The 13,722-nt window shown below is 49.3% G+C and overlaps 2 protein-coding genes across 2 annotated transcripts in view; one reads left to right on the top strand and one right to left on the bottom strand.

The window, feature by feature from the left end:
* LOC142915627 (uncharacterized) overlaps positions 1–7,625 on the top strand; it is a 36,143-nt gene extending 28,518 nt beyond the window's left edge. Inside the window, exons 23-24 of the mRNA XM_076061349.1 lie at positions 2,846–2,905; positions 6,433–7,625. Of these exons, the coding sequence (XP_075917464.1) occupies positions 2,846–2,905; positions 6,433–6,555 (183 nt within the window). The 3' untranslated portion in view covers positions 6,556–7,625. The remainder of the gene's footprint in view (positions 1–2,845; positions 2,906–6,432) is intronic.
* The window catches only part of LOC142915616 (cadherin-2-like), a 37,083-nt gene continuing 30,884 nt past the window's right edge, over positions 7,524–13,722 (bottom strand). The window contains exon 10 of the mRNA XM_076061344.1: positions 7,524–9,562. Coding sequence (XP_075917459.1) covers positions 9,537–9,562 — 26 coding nt within the window. The 3' untranslated portion in view covers positions 7,524–9,536. The remainder of the gene's footprint in view (positions 9,563–13,722) is intronic.

The raw sequence follows: 13,722 nt of genomic DNA, 5'->3' as shown, positions 1-13,722 counted from the left end.
TTGGCCATATACAGTACATACAGACAGACAAGGAGAACGGGTCACACGAGGTCGAACAGGTGGTCGAGTCGCGAGTGGCGTAAACAAACCCAAGTAATTAAGGGAGTCGTGGCACGAGGGCTGTGATTGGTCGAGAGACTGTTAGCTTAAGTGTTAGCGTCTGAATGTCTGATGAAGGGGACAGGTGCGGGCTGGCGGGAAACGGCCAGCGAGCCACGTGGCAATTAATTAAGGCTAATGCGAGAGGGGATAAAACGCGAGGTGGTTTGAACGGAGGGGAGTTGCTGTTGGAGAGTTGCTGTTGGAGAGTTGCTGTTGGAGAGTTGCTGCTGGGGAGTTGTTGCTGGAGAGTTGTTGCTGGGCAGTTGTTGACGAGAGGTGAAGAGATACGAAGAAGACAGCTGGAAATGTTAGGGAAGAATAGATAGAGAGCCAGACCCCAAAGACAGTAAATAGCGATAGGGAGAGTCAGCGTTAGCGGAGATAGATAGAGTCACTGTGTGTGAATAGATGGAAGTCACTGCGTGTGAAGAGATAGCGGCGATACTGTGTGTGAGGAGATAGAAGACGAACCACTGTGTGTGGAAGGGAAGATACTGTGTGTGAAGAGATAGGCGAAGAAACACTGTGTGTGGAAGGTGATGCACGGACGATGCTGAAGTAAATCGGAGTGTCCGAGTTGGCGGAGCATGGAGAGAATTACTGTGTGTACGGAACGATGGAATAAAAGTGACGGAGGAAAAAGAGACGGTTGTCGTACGAGTGAATTCACGGCACTACACTAATCTCCCAGTTACATGCTAATCCCTCACACTAACATCATGCTAATCTCCCAGTTACATGCTAATTCCTCACATTAACATCCTGCTAATCTCCTAGTTACATGCTAATCCCTCACATTAACATCATGCTAATCTCCCTGTTACATGCTAATTCCTCACATTAACATCATGCTAATCTCCCAGTTACATGCTAATTCCTCACATTAACATCCTGCTAATCTCCTAGTTACATGCTAATCCCTCACATTAACATCATGCTAATCTCCCAGTTACATGCTAATTCCTCACATTAACATCATGCTAATCTCCCAGTTACATGCTAATTCCTCACATTAACATCATGCTAATCTCCCTGTTACATGCTAATTCCTCACACTAACATCATGCTAATCTCCCAGTTACATGCTAATTCCTCACATTAACATCCTGCTAATCTCCTAGTTACATGCTAATCCCTCACATTAACATCATGCTAATCTCCCTGTTACATGCTAATTCCTCACATTAACATCATGCTAATCTCCTAGTTACATGATAATTCCTCACATTAACATCCTGCTAATCTCCCAGTTACATGCTAATCCCTCACATTAACATTATGCTAATCTCCCAGTTACATGCTAATTCCTCACATTAACATCATGCTAATCTCCCAGTTACATGCTAATCCCTCACACTAACATCATGCTAATCTCCCAGTTACATGCTAATTTCTCACACTAACATCATGCTAATCTCCCAGTTACATGCTAATTTCTCACATTAACATCATGCTAATCTCCCAGTTACATGCTAATTCCTCACATTAACATCCTGCTAATCTCCTAGTTACATGCTAATCCCTCACATTAACATCATGCTAATCTCCCAGTTACATGCTAATTCCTCACATTAACATCATGCTAATCTCCCAGTTACATGCTAATTCCTCACATTAACATCATGCTAATCTCCCTGTTACATGCTAATTCCTCACACTAACATCATGCTAATCTCCCAGTTACATGCTAATTCCTCACATTAACATCCTGCTAATCTCCTAGTTACATGCTAATCCCTCACATTAACATCATGCTAATCTCCCTGTTACATGCTAATTCCTCACATTAACATCATGCTAATCTCCTAGTTACATGATAATTCCTCACATTAACATCCTGCTAATCTCCCAGTTACATGCTAATCCCTCACATTAACATTATGCTAATCCCCCAGTTACATGCTAATTCCTCACATTAACATCATGCTAATCTCCCAGTTACATGCTAATCCCTCACACTAACATCATGCTAATCTCCCAGTTACATGCTAATTTCTCACACTAACATCATGCTAATCTCCCAGTTACATGCTAATTTCTCACATTAACATCATGCTAATCTCCCAGTTACATGCTAATTCATCACATTAACATCCTGCTAATCTCTCAGTTACATGCTAATTCCTCACATTAACATCCTGCTAATCTCCCAGTTACATGCTAATTCCTCACACTAACATCATGCTAATCTCCCAGTTACATGCTCATTCCTCACATTAACATCCTGCTAATCTCTCACATTAACTTAGCTACTTCAATGATAAATTCCTCTGTTGATATGTAAACTCCTTTGTCAAGGGGCTCTGCTCCTCCCACCCAGCTTAAAAGACTCTGCCAAGCTTAGCGGTGTTCACTGGAGCGCTGTCGTCCAGACAGTTATGTTCCTTCACCTGAGGATGGCTGCTTGTGTTGTGGCCGAAACGTCGCCCCCCCTCCCCCCCCCCCTGAATGAGCTGTTTTAATGAATGGGATTGATTACTTCAAGTGACTTGATTTTTAATGGAAACAATTTCCTCAACTGAATAACTGTAACCGGGGCCTTGAAACGACTCAGGCAGCTTTGAAACGTGGCTGTGCCAAGTGCAGCAGCTACGTCATTGAGGCATTTGTGGAATGAAATTGGTCGTGGCTGCAGTGCACGCGGTGTGCAAGATGTGGTTGGAGGAGGTGAACCTAGAAATTGATTTGACCTCTGAAGATGCCCAAGTTTATTTGTGCTAATCACTGTTTACATTTTCCTCAGAACCTTTTTGATGCCGAGGGGTCAGGTGACTCCGATGACGATGACACGGACACAATCCGAGTGAGGCTTTACCACTACACTTTAAATTCTTGCAAAATTGTTTGTGGCAGATGCTAAATATACCTTGTGGGGTCTGCTAACGATATCAGGTGTTGCTATGAAGTTGTCAAGGATATGCCTGTATAGTATTGGATTAATAATCTTGGTTCTTTCGGTAAAAATAAAACAATACGAAAATTATTGTTTTATTTGTATTATTTTATTATTTCCCTTCTACGTGACTACTGAAAGAACCAAGAATATGTTTTTGGTTGTTCCATCATATCTGCCGGGTTCTAGACTATTTAATTTCCTAGTTAATTCCCCCCCCCCGCATCCCCAGCGTTTGGTTTTGTTGCTGCATTGGCATTGTTGCTACATTGGCATTGTTTGATACATTGGCATTGTTGCTACATTGGCATTGCTGCTACATTGGCATTGTTGCTGCATTGGCATTGTTGCTGCATTGGCATTGCTGCTACATTGGCATTGTTGTTGCATTGTTGCTATATTGGCATTGTTGTTGCATTGTTGCTACATTGGCATTGTTGCTACATTGACATTGTTGCTACATTGGCATTGTTGCTACATTGACATTGTTGCTACATTGGCATTGTTGCTACATTGGTTTTGTTGCTACATTGGCATTGTTGCTACATTGGCATTGTTGCTACATTGGCATTGTTGCTACATTGGCATTGTTGCTACATTGGCATTGTTGATCCATTGTTGCTACATTGGCATTGTTGCTACATTGGCATTGTTGCTACATTGTTGCTGCATTGGCATTGTTGCTACATTGGCATTGTTGCTGCATTGGCATTGCTGCTACATTGGCATTGTTGCTACATTGGCATTGTTGCTACATTGGCATTGTTGCTACATTGGCATTGCTGCTACATTGGCATTGTTGCTACATTGGCATTGTTGATACATTGGCATTGTTGTTACATTGGCATTGTTGCTGCATTGGCATTGTTGTTACATTGGCATTGTTGCTGCATTGGTATTGTTGCTGCAATGGCATTGTTGCTGCATTGCATTCTTGTTGCATTGTTGCTACATTGGCATTGTTGCTACATTGTTGCTACATTGTTGCTACATTGTTGCTGCATTGTTGCTACATTGTTGCTACATTGGCACTCGTGCACCGCCCGTGCTTCTGGTGTTGTTGCTACACTTGGGCTATGCCTCCCATCCCCAAACCTTCACAAACACTTTGCCTTTAGAGGCTGACCCCTTTGCCTGATGATGACCGCTTTGTGTCGCGATCGAAACGTCGTGGTTTAATTAATTTTTAACCTTTATTTTAATTTTCTTTACCTACGTGACTTTACCGAAAGAGCCAGAGTGTGTGGATCCTTTGCAGTCACGACAACTTCCAATCTAGAATGAGTGCGCTTCGCTTGCAATCCGGCTTGATCTCCCTGGGCGCTGCGGTTTCAACAATGCCCACGACGTAACGCACTTTTGTCTCTCACTCCAAAAGATCATTGTTGCTCTCCAGCAACGTTTCACGCGGCAAGCCGCTTCTTAGAGCTGCCGTCTGTGGCCAGTTCGCCGCTCTAAAAGAAGCTCATCGTTCAATGGGCCTTACCTGCTGAGATTAAAAAAAAATTTGGTTTTCATTTATTTTTATTTTATTGATTTTTTTTACCTACGTGACTTTACCGAAAAAAACAAAGAGTAAGATCAAAATGGTTTAGTTTTTTTTGTTTATATTGTTTTATTCATTTTTTTAACCTCTCCTATACTTTGCACTCCTATTGTGGTGTTCTTGTATTGTTTGCTGTTGTGACGTCTGACATGGCCTTCTTACCGGTGTAGAAATGTTAACGGCCTCACCTGGCATACAGGAGGTCGTGGATTCCATGCCCACTCTGACGCCTGCTGTATATTTGGAGCTTGCGTGTTCTCCACGTGGTTGCGTGGATTTTTCTCCAGGTCCTCCGATTGTTCCCTACACATTTAAAAACGTGGCTTTTTAGAGTATTTGGCTGCTATACATTTCCACGTGATAAGCCACTTGGTCGAGCTATCATTTGTGGCCAGGTCACTTCTGAACGAGAGCTATACAGCTCAGTGGGCCTTACCTGGTAAAATAAAAAAAATAGTTAATAGTACCGGACATCTGTGAAAAACGGCTTCATAGCTCATCGGATTCCTCCAATATAAATACAACTTCTCATTCTGGATAAATGGGTGCGCCATTTAATCGATCGGCTGGTTGTGTGTGGTGGGGTCAAGTTGCGGCTACTCCCACCATCTTCCAAGACGTCGTGGACAGTGCCGCTCACCCTCTGTAGAACTCCTTCCAAGACGTCGTGGACAGCGCCGCTCACCCCCTGTAGAACTCATTCTGCCTGCAGTGTGGCATGAGCCAGCAATTGCAGCTCTGCACCGTCACTTCTATTGTCCACTTATCTCATTGCATTGCTTATAGGCGTCTCATTCCCAGTCCGCGTATTGCAGCGTCACTTCTATTGTCTACTTATCTCATTGCATTGCTTCTAGGTGGTCGCTCTCATTCCTAGTCCGCGTATTGCAGCGTCAATGCCAGTCACCCGATTGGTCACCCACCCATTCAAGCCAACAATTTTGACCGATCTTTAAATGGGCCCACTCTTGTCAGATCTCAGACACTAAGCAGGAATTAGCCGGTGCAATACTTGCATGGGAGACTGCCGGGGACTACCAGGCTTGGCCTACGAGGTGGTCAGGAGATGGCAGCATAGCAATGGATTCTTGAATCTATCAGTGTGGAGCTTTTGAGTGCTCCCCCCCCCCCCTTTTATGTAAATGCTGTTTAATGTTTACAATAATATTGTGTTCGTGTCACATGTTTGGTGCCCTCGTTTTCACGCTTCTACATTCTCGTTTTTGTGGCATGGAGACTCCCATCAGCCGTAATCATTCCACTTTCCGGACGGAGGCCTCCCCGCGCAATCGCCACCTCTCTCGCGATCCTGCAGATCTATAATGATCCACACTTAGCGCCTGTGCACGCGGGGCTCAATTCATCGCTCCATCTCCTCGGTTGTCGCCGCCTCGGTCGAGTATCTTCCGTTGGATGCCACTCCGGTCCGTTTTTTCCTTGGCCATCGTCCCATCGTCCCTCTCCTGCCCAAGGTGGCTTCTCTCAACAGTTTGAACGATGTCACGAAACCCCCGTGTGTATTATCTGACCCTCGTGTTGTCCGTGCAGTACGTGTGTTGAACTACTTTCGCACCACCGTGCGTAGCCACGAACCCTGTGTACATTATCTGACCCTCGTGTTGTCCGTGCGTGTGTGTGTACGTGCGTGCGTACGTGCGTGTGTACGTGTTGAACTACTTTGGCACCACCGTGCGTAGCCAACTGTGCTAATCGAAGGTGCGGGTGGATGGACAACGAAAACGTTGTTCCTTTCACCATCTCTCAGTGTAATCCCAAGGGAGCATCTCGCCGTGCTTCTTTGTGAGCGCCTCTGCGTTTGCGTCCCGCATCTTTGTGACTGTTGACGATGGCGGTGTTGTTGTGGCGTCTTCGATGTGTTCATTTGTCACAGGCGAGCGAGATCTCAAGAAAAGCTGCGTCGAGAAGAAAGGTCAAACGAGGGAGGATGATCTCTGCGTTACCTCCCAGCAAGCCTCCTGCAATAGAGTGCGGCAACATCTTTGACTGGTTTTAGGATCCAGATGTCTACGCTTTTGAACCTGAGGATTAAGTCAGAGTGTTTTTTTGAGCGACGTTGTTTTAACGTTGTTTTAACGTTGTTTTGCGTTCAATGTTCTTGGCGAAATGGTGGCCAGGGTGGAGACTTTTAGCCACCGCGGTTAAAATATTTTGGGTGTTCAGTTTTAAGTAAGTGTTTTTTCTGTTGATTTAAAGCTTTCGTGACTGCAGGGATTCATATTCTTGGTTCTTTCGGTAAAGTCACCACGTAGAAGGGAAACAATAAAATAATAAAAATATAAAACAATAAAATTATCACGACGTTTCGACTGCAACACAAAGCAATCGTCATCAGGTGTGAAAACCACAGCAAGAAAATTTGAAAAAAATTTATTGCTGTGGTTTTCACACCTGATGATGATTGATTGTGTTGCAGTCGAAACGCCGTGAGAATTTTGTTTTATATATTTTTATTATTTTACTGTTTCCCTTTTACGCGGTGGTGACTTTACCGAAAGAACCAAGAATAATAAAAGTGTTTCTCACCAATTTTCAGAGAGGAGGGGGGAGACACTTTCGCCTATAAGTTTGAGTTGGGCGGCCACACATTTGAAACCACAGCTGGGGTTGACAGCAGCATGATGATGATGGGGGGGGGTGTTTTCACATTTGTGTATTGTCGGGGGGGGGGGGGGGGGGCGCACGTCAGAGGGCCGCGCTAAAGGCCCATCAGTGGCCGCTAGTGGCTTGCGGGCCTTGCAATGAAGAGCGAACTGTGTGTAGGTCGACTTTTGAAGGCTACGCCATTCAAGACGTGAAACAACAAGCTGGGTAATTCGGAATAGGCAACACATGGTTCACGTCAGTAGCAATGAACTGGCCATAAACTGTTTAATAAACACGCTTGACAGAACAGGAGCAGTATAACGTCACTGGCGGGCGTGGACTTTCGTGGTATTATATAAGTTGCGATTGTAAAGTAAATGTTCATTTTGTTCTGTTCGTTGCTGTAATATCGCTTCATCGAGTGCCGTCTCGTAAGGGCGACGTCAAGTGTACGCTCGAAATTAAAGCGCTTAAAATCTGCGAGTAATTCCGTGCCCTTTTTTTTGATTGTTCGACGTGAGGAAATACGTTGGGAAAGGTCGCGAGTTCATGAAACCCCGTCGCGAGTGTCAACTCGGCCCTTCGCAACTTTCGGCGTTGTTGACATCACCGGTTTCGATGAGGTCGGAGCTGCACGTGGCTGAGCTCCGGAAAATCGATCCCCTAGGTCGTCTTCAGCCTCGAGTGAAGGACCGGAGGGGGGCGGTGCGTGAACAAACATTTTAAACTCGACGCGACGACCTGACCCCCCCCTTCTTAAACGGACGGGCGCGAAAAAAAAGCGCCGTTTAGAGTCGGTGACGTTCGCGAACATCGCGGTACAAGGGGCGCGCGCTGTGACCGCGATACTGAGAAACGTTTATTTTTTTATTTTTCCGGGTACACATGTATATAACAAAAACAGAGAAGCGATAACTCAACGCGTGGAACACTTACAGCAGCAGCTAAATGCTCACGAAAAATAAACATCCCGTAGAGACGTTGTTTCTAAATGCGGAGCGGGGGAAAACACCGGAGCACCAGGAGAAAACTCGCACTGCCATGGGGAGACGCGCAAACTCCAAATACAGCAGCAGCAGGAGGCCGTGTCAAGGTGAACCCACGACCTCCTGCGTACCAGGAGGTCGTGGGTTCATCTCCTAGCCACCGTGACTAGCAGTCTCTGCCTACCCCGCAAGGGTGAGAGCACGGTGGTACGGCATTACGGTACGGGATTGCTCTGCTGCTTGTGCGGTACATCGTGTGGACCGTACGATGTGTTGTTGTTCCTTGACGAGTGTCACGGTGGTGTCCTTCCTCAGCAGCGCAAGTGATCAATCAAGCTAAAGTTTTTAATTTATAATAATTAAACTACGCCCTTGATAATCAAACGACGCTCTTGTCCTCAAGGGTGGATTAAAAACAGAACTGAAACATCAGCAGCAGCAGGACGTGAGGTGGGTGTGGTGGTAGTGGTGGGTGTGGTGATAGTGGTGGTAGTGGTGGGTGTGGTGGTAGTGGTGGTAGTGGTGATAGTGGTGGTAGTGGTAGTAGTGGTAGTAGTAGTGGTAGTAGTGGTGATAGTGGTAGTAGTGGTGGTAGTGGTGGGTGTGGTGGTAATAGTGGTAGTAGTGGTGATAGTGGTGGGTGTGGTGGTAGTGGTGGGTGTGGTGGTAGTGGTGGGTGTGGTGGTAGTGGTGGGTGTGGTGGTAGTGGTGGTAGTGGTGGGTGTGGTGGTAGTGGTGGTAGTGGTGATAGTGATGGTAGTAGTAGTGGTAGTAGTGGTGGTAGTGGTAGTAGTAGTGGTGAGTGTAGTGGTAGTAGTGGTAATAGTGGTGGTGGTAGTAGTAGTGGTGAGTGTAGTTGTAGTGGTAATAGTGGTAGTAGTGGTGGTAGTAGTGGTGAGTGTAATAGTAGTGGTAGTAGTGGTGATAGTGGTAGTAGTGGTGGTAGTAGTAGTGGTGAGTGTAGTGGTAGTGGTAATAGTGGTAGTAGTGGTGAGTGTAATAGTAGTGGTAGTAGTGGTGATAGTGGTGGTAGTGGTGATAGTGGTAGTAGTAGTGGTGAGTGTAGTGGTGATAGTGGTGGTAGTGGTAGTTGCAGTGGTAGTAGTGAGTGTAGTAGTAGTGGTGATAGTGGTAGTAGTGGTAGTGGTGGATGTTCTCAGTCTGAGTCGCCAGCGTACAAGTCCGCCAGCTTGTGGAAGTCCGACAGATTGTGGAAGAAGTTCGGCCCCCACGTGTCCAGGACTCCGTGGCTGTGGTCGGCGTCCCACGGTGAGGAGCCGCTCAGTGAGGAGCTCAGTGAGGAGTTCAGTGAGGAGCTCAGTGAGCTCGCGAGCTCAGTGAGCCGGCCTCGGAGCCGGAGCCCTCGTACGCGAAGACGGCCAGCGAGTCGTACGGAGGTGACATCTCATCGGCATCGGCCGCACGCAAACTCTGCAGGCGCAGCGGTGGTGGTTCAAGTGAGTGGTGTGTGATGGTGGTGATGGTGGTGATGTTCAGGTGAGTGGTGTGTGATGGTGATGGTGTTCAAGTGGGTGGTGTGTGATGGTGGTGATGGTGGTGATGTTCAAGCGAGTGGTGTGTGATGGTGTTCAAGTGAGTGGTGTGTGATGGTGGTGATGTTCCAGTGAGTGGTGTGTGATGGTGTTCAAGTGAGTGTTGTGATGGTGATGGTTCAAGTGAGTGGTGTGTGATGGTGGTTCAAGTGAGTGGTGTGTGATGATGGTGATGGTGTTCAAGTGAGTGGTGTGTGATGGTGGTGATGGTGGTGATGGTGTTCAAGTGAGTGGTGTGTGATGGTGATGATGTTCAAGTGAGTGTTGTGATGGTGGTGATGTTCAAGTGAGTGGTGTGTGATGGTGTTCAAGTGAGTGTTGTGATGGTGGTGATGGTGATGGTTCAAGTGAGTGGTGTGTGATGGTGGTTCAAGTGAGTGGTGTGTGATGGTGGTGATGGTGTTCAAGTGAGTGGTGTGTGATGGTGATTGTGGTGATGGTGTTCAAGTGAGTGGTGTGTGACGGTGGTGATGGTGTTCAAGTGAGTGGTGTGTGATGGTGGTGATGGTGTTCAAGTGAGTGGTGTGTGATGGTGATGATGTTCAAGTGAGTGTTGTGATGGTGATGTTCAAGTGAGTGGTGTGATGATGGTGGTGATGGTGTTCAACCCCCTACCTCCTCACGGTGCCGGACGGGCAACTCTGTCGTGGACAGTGCTGTGGGGGGAGGACCAATTCCGATTGGTTCCTCCCCTCATGGCGTCTGTGACCACCACAGGGGCTAAACAGGGGCTCTGGATGGGTAGAGGGGCTGGTAACCCCTCCACCTTCAAAAAATTACCGCGAAACTATGACTTAAACTTAAATATATGTAGAGGTGTTAACTACGCGCTGTTGCGTAACCTGCATTGCCACCGGGGCAGTGCAGCATTACCCCTGGGTACAACGGTTGGGGTCAGTGGAGGTGAAACGGATCGTAGCCAGGGTTTAGTACGAACCAATCAGACGGTTCCACGTGGGAATGTATGATTGGTTCTACCTGGCCACGAAGGGGTATAAGACGGGTGACCCAACGGATCTCGGGGAGTTCTCTCCCTGCACGAAGACAGAAGACTAGGCTGAAGCCTAGCTAGGACCCTGGACCAGCCTCCCAGCCCTTCTAAGGGCTAAGGCTCGGCATACCCAGTGGTCAGGACCCACCGGGCCAGCGGTGGGTCAGATAGCCTCCCCTAGGTCCTAGCCGGAGGACTAGGATAGCGGTAGACGTGTGAGTCCCGCCACGTCCGGAGGTTGTACCTCCTTAGGTATCAAGGAGGTTAGCGGTAGACGTGTGAGTCCCGCCAAGTCCGGAGGCTGTACCTCCTTAGGTATCAAGGAGGTTAGCAGTAGACGTGTGAGTCCCGCCAAGTCCAGAGGCTGTACCTCCCTAGGGTATCGGATGAGGGGACCGAATATCCCTCTGTGTGTGTTAAGCATTGTATAAGGAAATAATACAATAAACAGTGTGCCTCCTTAAGAAGTCTGCTCGTCCTTACAACACTACAACTGGTGTCAGGAGTGGTTGGAAATGGAAACCAGAAGTTCAGCCCACGCGCGGAGCCAGAACGAAGAAAACGCTGTCTCACCTGCAAGCACCGCCAGCTCCACTGAAAATGCTGCCGCGTTGATGGCCGCCCAGCCACCGGTTGAGCAGCCGGTCGCTCCCCCTGCAATGGGGAACGGACTCAGGGCAGCACACGGCCGTCTCGCTCAACTCCTACATGCCGCGGCCTTCATTCTCGAGATCAACTTGGAGGTCGCGGGCAGGCCGAGTCAACCGCCGGCAGACGTTCCCGCCATCGGCCGGGGCGGACATTTTGATTTTCCCGCCGGAGAACCACGTGATCCCGCCGGAAGCGGAAGCCAGGGGCATCCTGGGAACGCGGGGGGCCAATCAAAACCCACAACGTCATCAGCATGCGACGCTGCGAATTCAAGTTCCTCAGCAGACGCCGCGTCATCACTGTACCGACACGGTACAGTAGACTCTATCGGCCGGGAAATCGCCGATCTCCGGCTCGAGACGGTGCAAGCTGAGGAGGAGACGACGTCCGCCCTCCAACAATGCTTGCCCATCTTCCGGGAATTCACATCTGAAGGGGGCGACTGGGCGGTGTTCCAGCGTCGCTTCCTGAGCCACCAAAAAACGGTGGGCTGGTCGGACGCACAGGCGCTCCGAGCGCTACCAGCCACTCTGGACGACGACGCTCTCGCCTCGCTCCTCACCATCCCCAGGCATAAAAGGGCGACTCTTCAATTGGCCCTACGACGGATGTCCGACGTCTACGGGCCTCCATCCGACGTCCACAGCCGATTTTACGACAGGCGACGCCGCCCTAAAGAGTCTCCGTTGGCATTCCGGACCGCTCTACTGGCGATGGCAAGAGTGGGTTACCCTCGCATGGACGACGAGGCCATCGACGCCATCATTCTCCAGAAGATGCTGGAGCTGGCGCGCGAGCTGCGCATCGTCATCCAAGTGGTGGATGACGACAGTATGTGCTCGCTACGAGCCGCTCGGTGCATCCACGCACATCTGCTGCTCCACACGGAATCGACCATCGCCGCCTCGGCTTCGACGTCGGAGCCTGCTAGCAGGGACGCCGAGTTCTCCCCCGACCGGGCCTTCATGGCGACCAGGTCAACGGGCCGGCGATCGTCCGACCACGCTGGTCGCCGCAACGACCAGCAGCGGGGACGGCCTTCTCCACGCGGCGACGTGACGTGCTTCAACTGTGGCCAACGAGGCCACATCTCCTCTGACTGCCGTGCACCTCGACAACGCCCCTCCGCATCCCGGGGCCAGGACTACAGGACGTCCACGGCATCGCGGCAAAACCAGGCAAGTCGCGACGCCTCTCACGCTCGGCCCTCATTCACACCATACACACCGCAACGCACCATAAGAAGGGCTCGCGATTCGGCGTGTGATGGGGGGTATTCTGGCGTTTGTTCGCGGCCACTCAGACCTGGGCAGTGGTCTGAGTTGGCCCATAGGGTAGTCGCGGCGACGGCAGGTTCGTCCGTGGTTGTCGGATCAATCGAGGGTGTGGAATTTCGCGTGTTAGTCGATACTGGCGCGTCAGCTACGATCATTTCGGATTTGATTCACAATATACTGCCCGTACGATGCCGCCCCTTGGAACGGGTTTCTATCACGTGTTTCGCCACTAATGGCAGTTCGCTGGGCATTATCGGGCAAATTCGGGCGCAAATTTCGATTGGAGACATTAAATTGGCAGGGCCTATTTTGGTCTCTTCTTCCCTTGCCGTGCCGTGTTTGTTAGGCACTGATTTTCTCGCGAAAATGCCTATTAAGATCCTTGTAGATCAAGGCTGCATCAAACTCCCGTCGGGTCGGCGGATGGCGTTCTTGCCCACACCCTCACATCCGCGCATGGCTAGTGCCTCGGTGCAGGCGTTTGTCGCGAGCACAGTCCGCATTCCACCAGGGACACAAATGCTCGTGCCCTTGCAACTTAAAAAACCGCTAGCCCGGAGGCCTCGGCACATGGCATTTTGCTGAGGCCTTCAAACGCAGCTGCTAAGGGGTTAGATTTGGTGGCTGCACAGACCCTCGTAGCAGCCGACAGGGAGCCGTTCTTGCAGGTTTTGAATGTCGGATTGTCCACAACCGTCATTCCACAAGGAACTGTGCTCGCTGACGCGACCCCAGTGCCGTTGGGGACCGGAGTCGTGGGACACGTGCATGACACGCCGCAGGTCCCACCTCCTTCCGAATCGGATGAGAGATGGTTGGACGCGCTTTGCACAGACACGGGTGATCTGTCTCATTCGCAGCGAATTAAATTGCGCGCTCTTCTGCGAGAATTTTCCGATATCTTCAGTAAATCTAAATTTGATATTGGCTGTACCAAGCTGCTGCGTCACCACATTGATACTGGTGACGCTGCCCCGATTCGACAAAACCCATTTCGGCTTAGCCCGGCGGAGAAACAGCATGTTAAATCGGCTGTGGATGACATGCTGGAGGCCGATATAATTTCTCCCTCCACTAGTCCCTGGGGTGCTCCAATAGTGCTGGTCAAAAAGCACGATG

This window comes from Petromyzon marinus, unplaced genomic scaffold, assembly GCF_048934315.1.
Source record: "Petromyzon marinus isolate PM22_M1 ecotype Great Lakes invasive population unplaced genomic scaffold, UKy_Petmar_22M1.pri1.0 PM_G_Scaffold_33, whole genome shotgun sequence".
Taxonomy (NCBI): Eukaryota; Metazoa; Chordata; class Hyperoartia; order Petromyzontiformes; family Petromyzontidae; genus Petromyzon; species Petromyzon marinus.
This window is presented reverse-complemented; position numbering and strand designations above follow the sequence as displayed.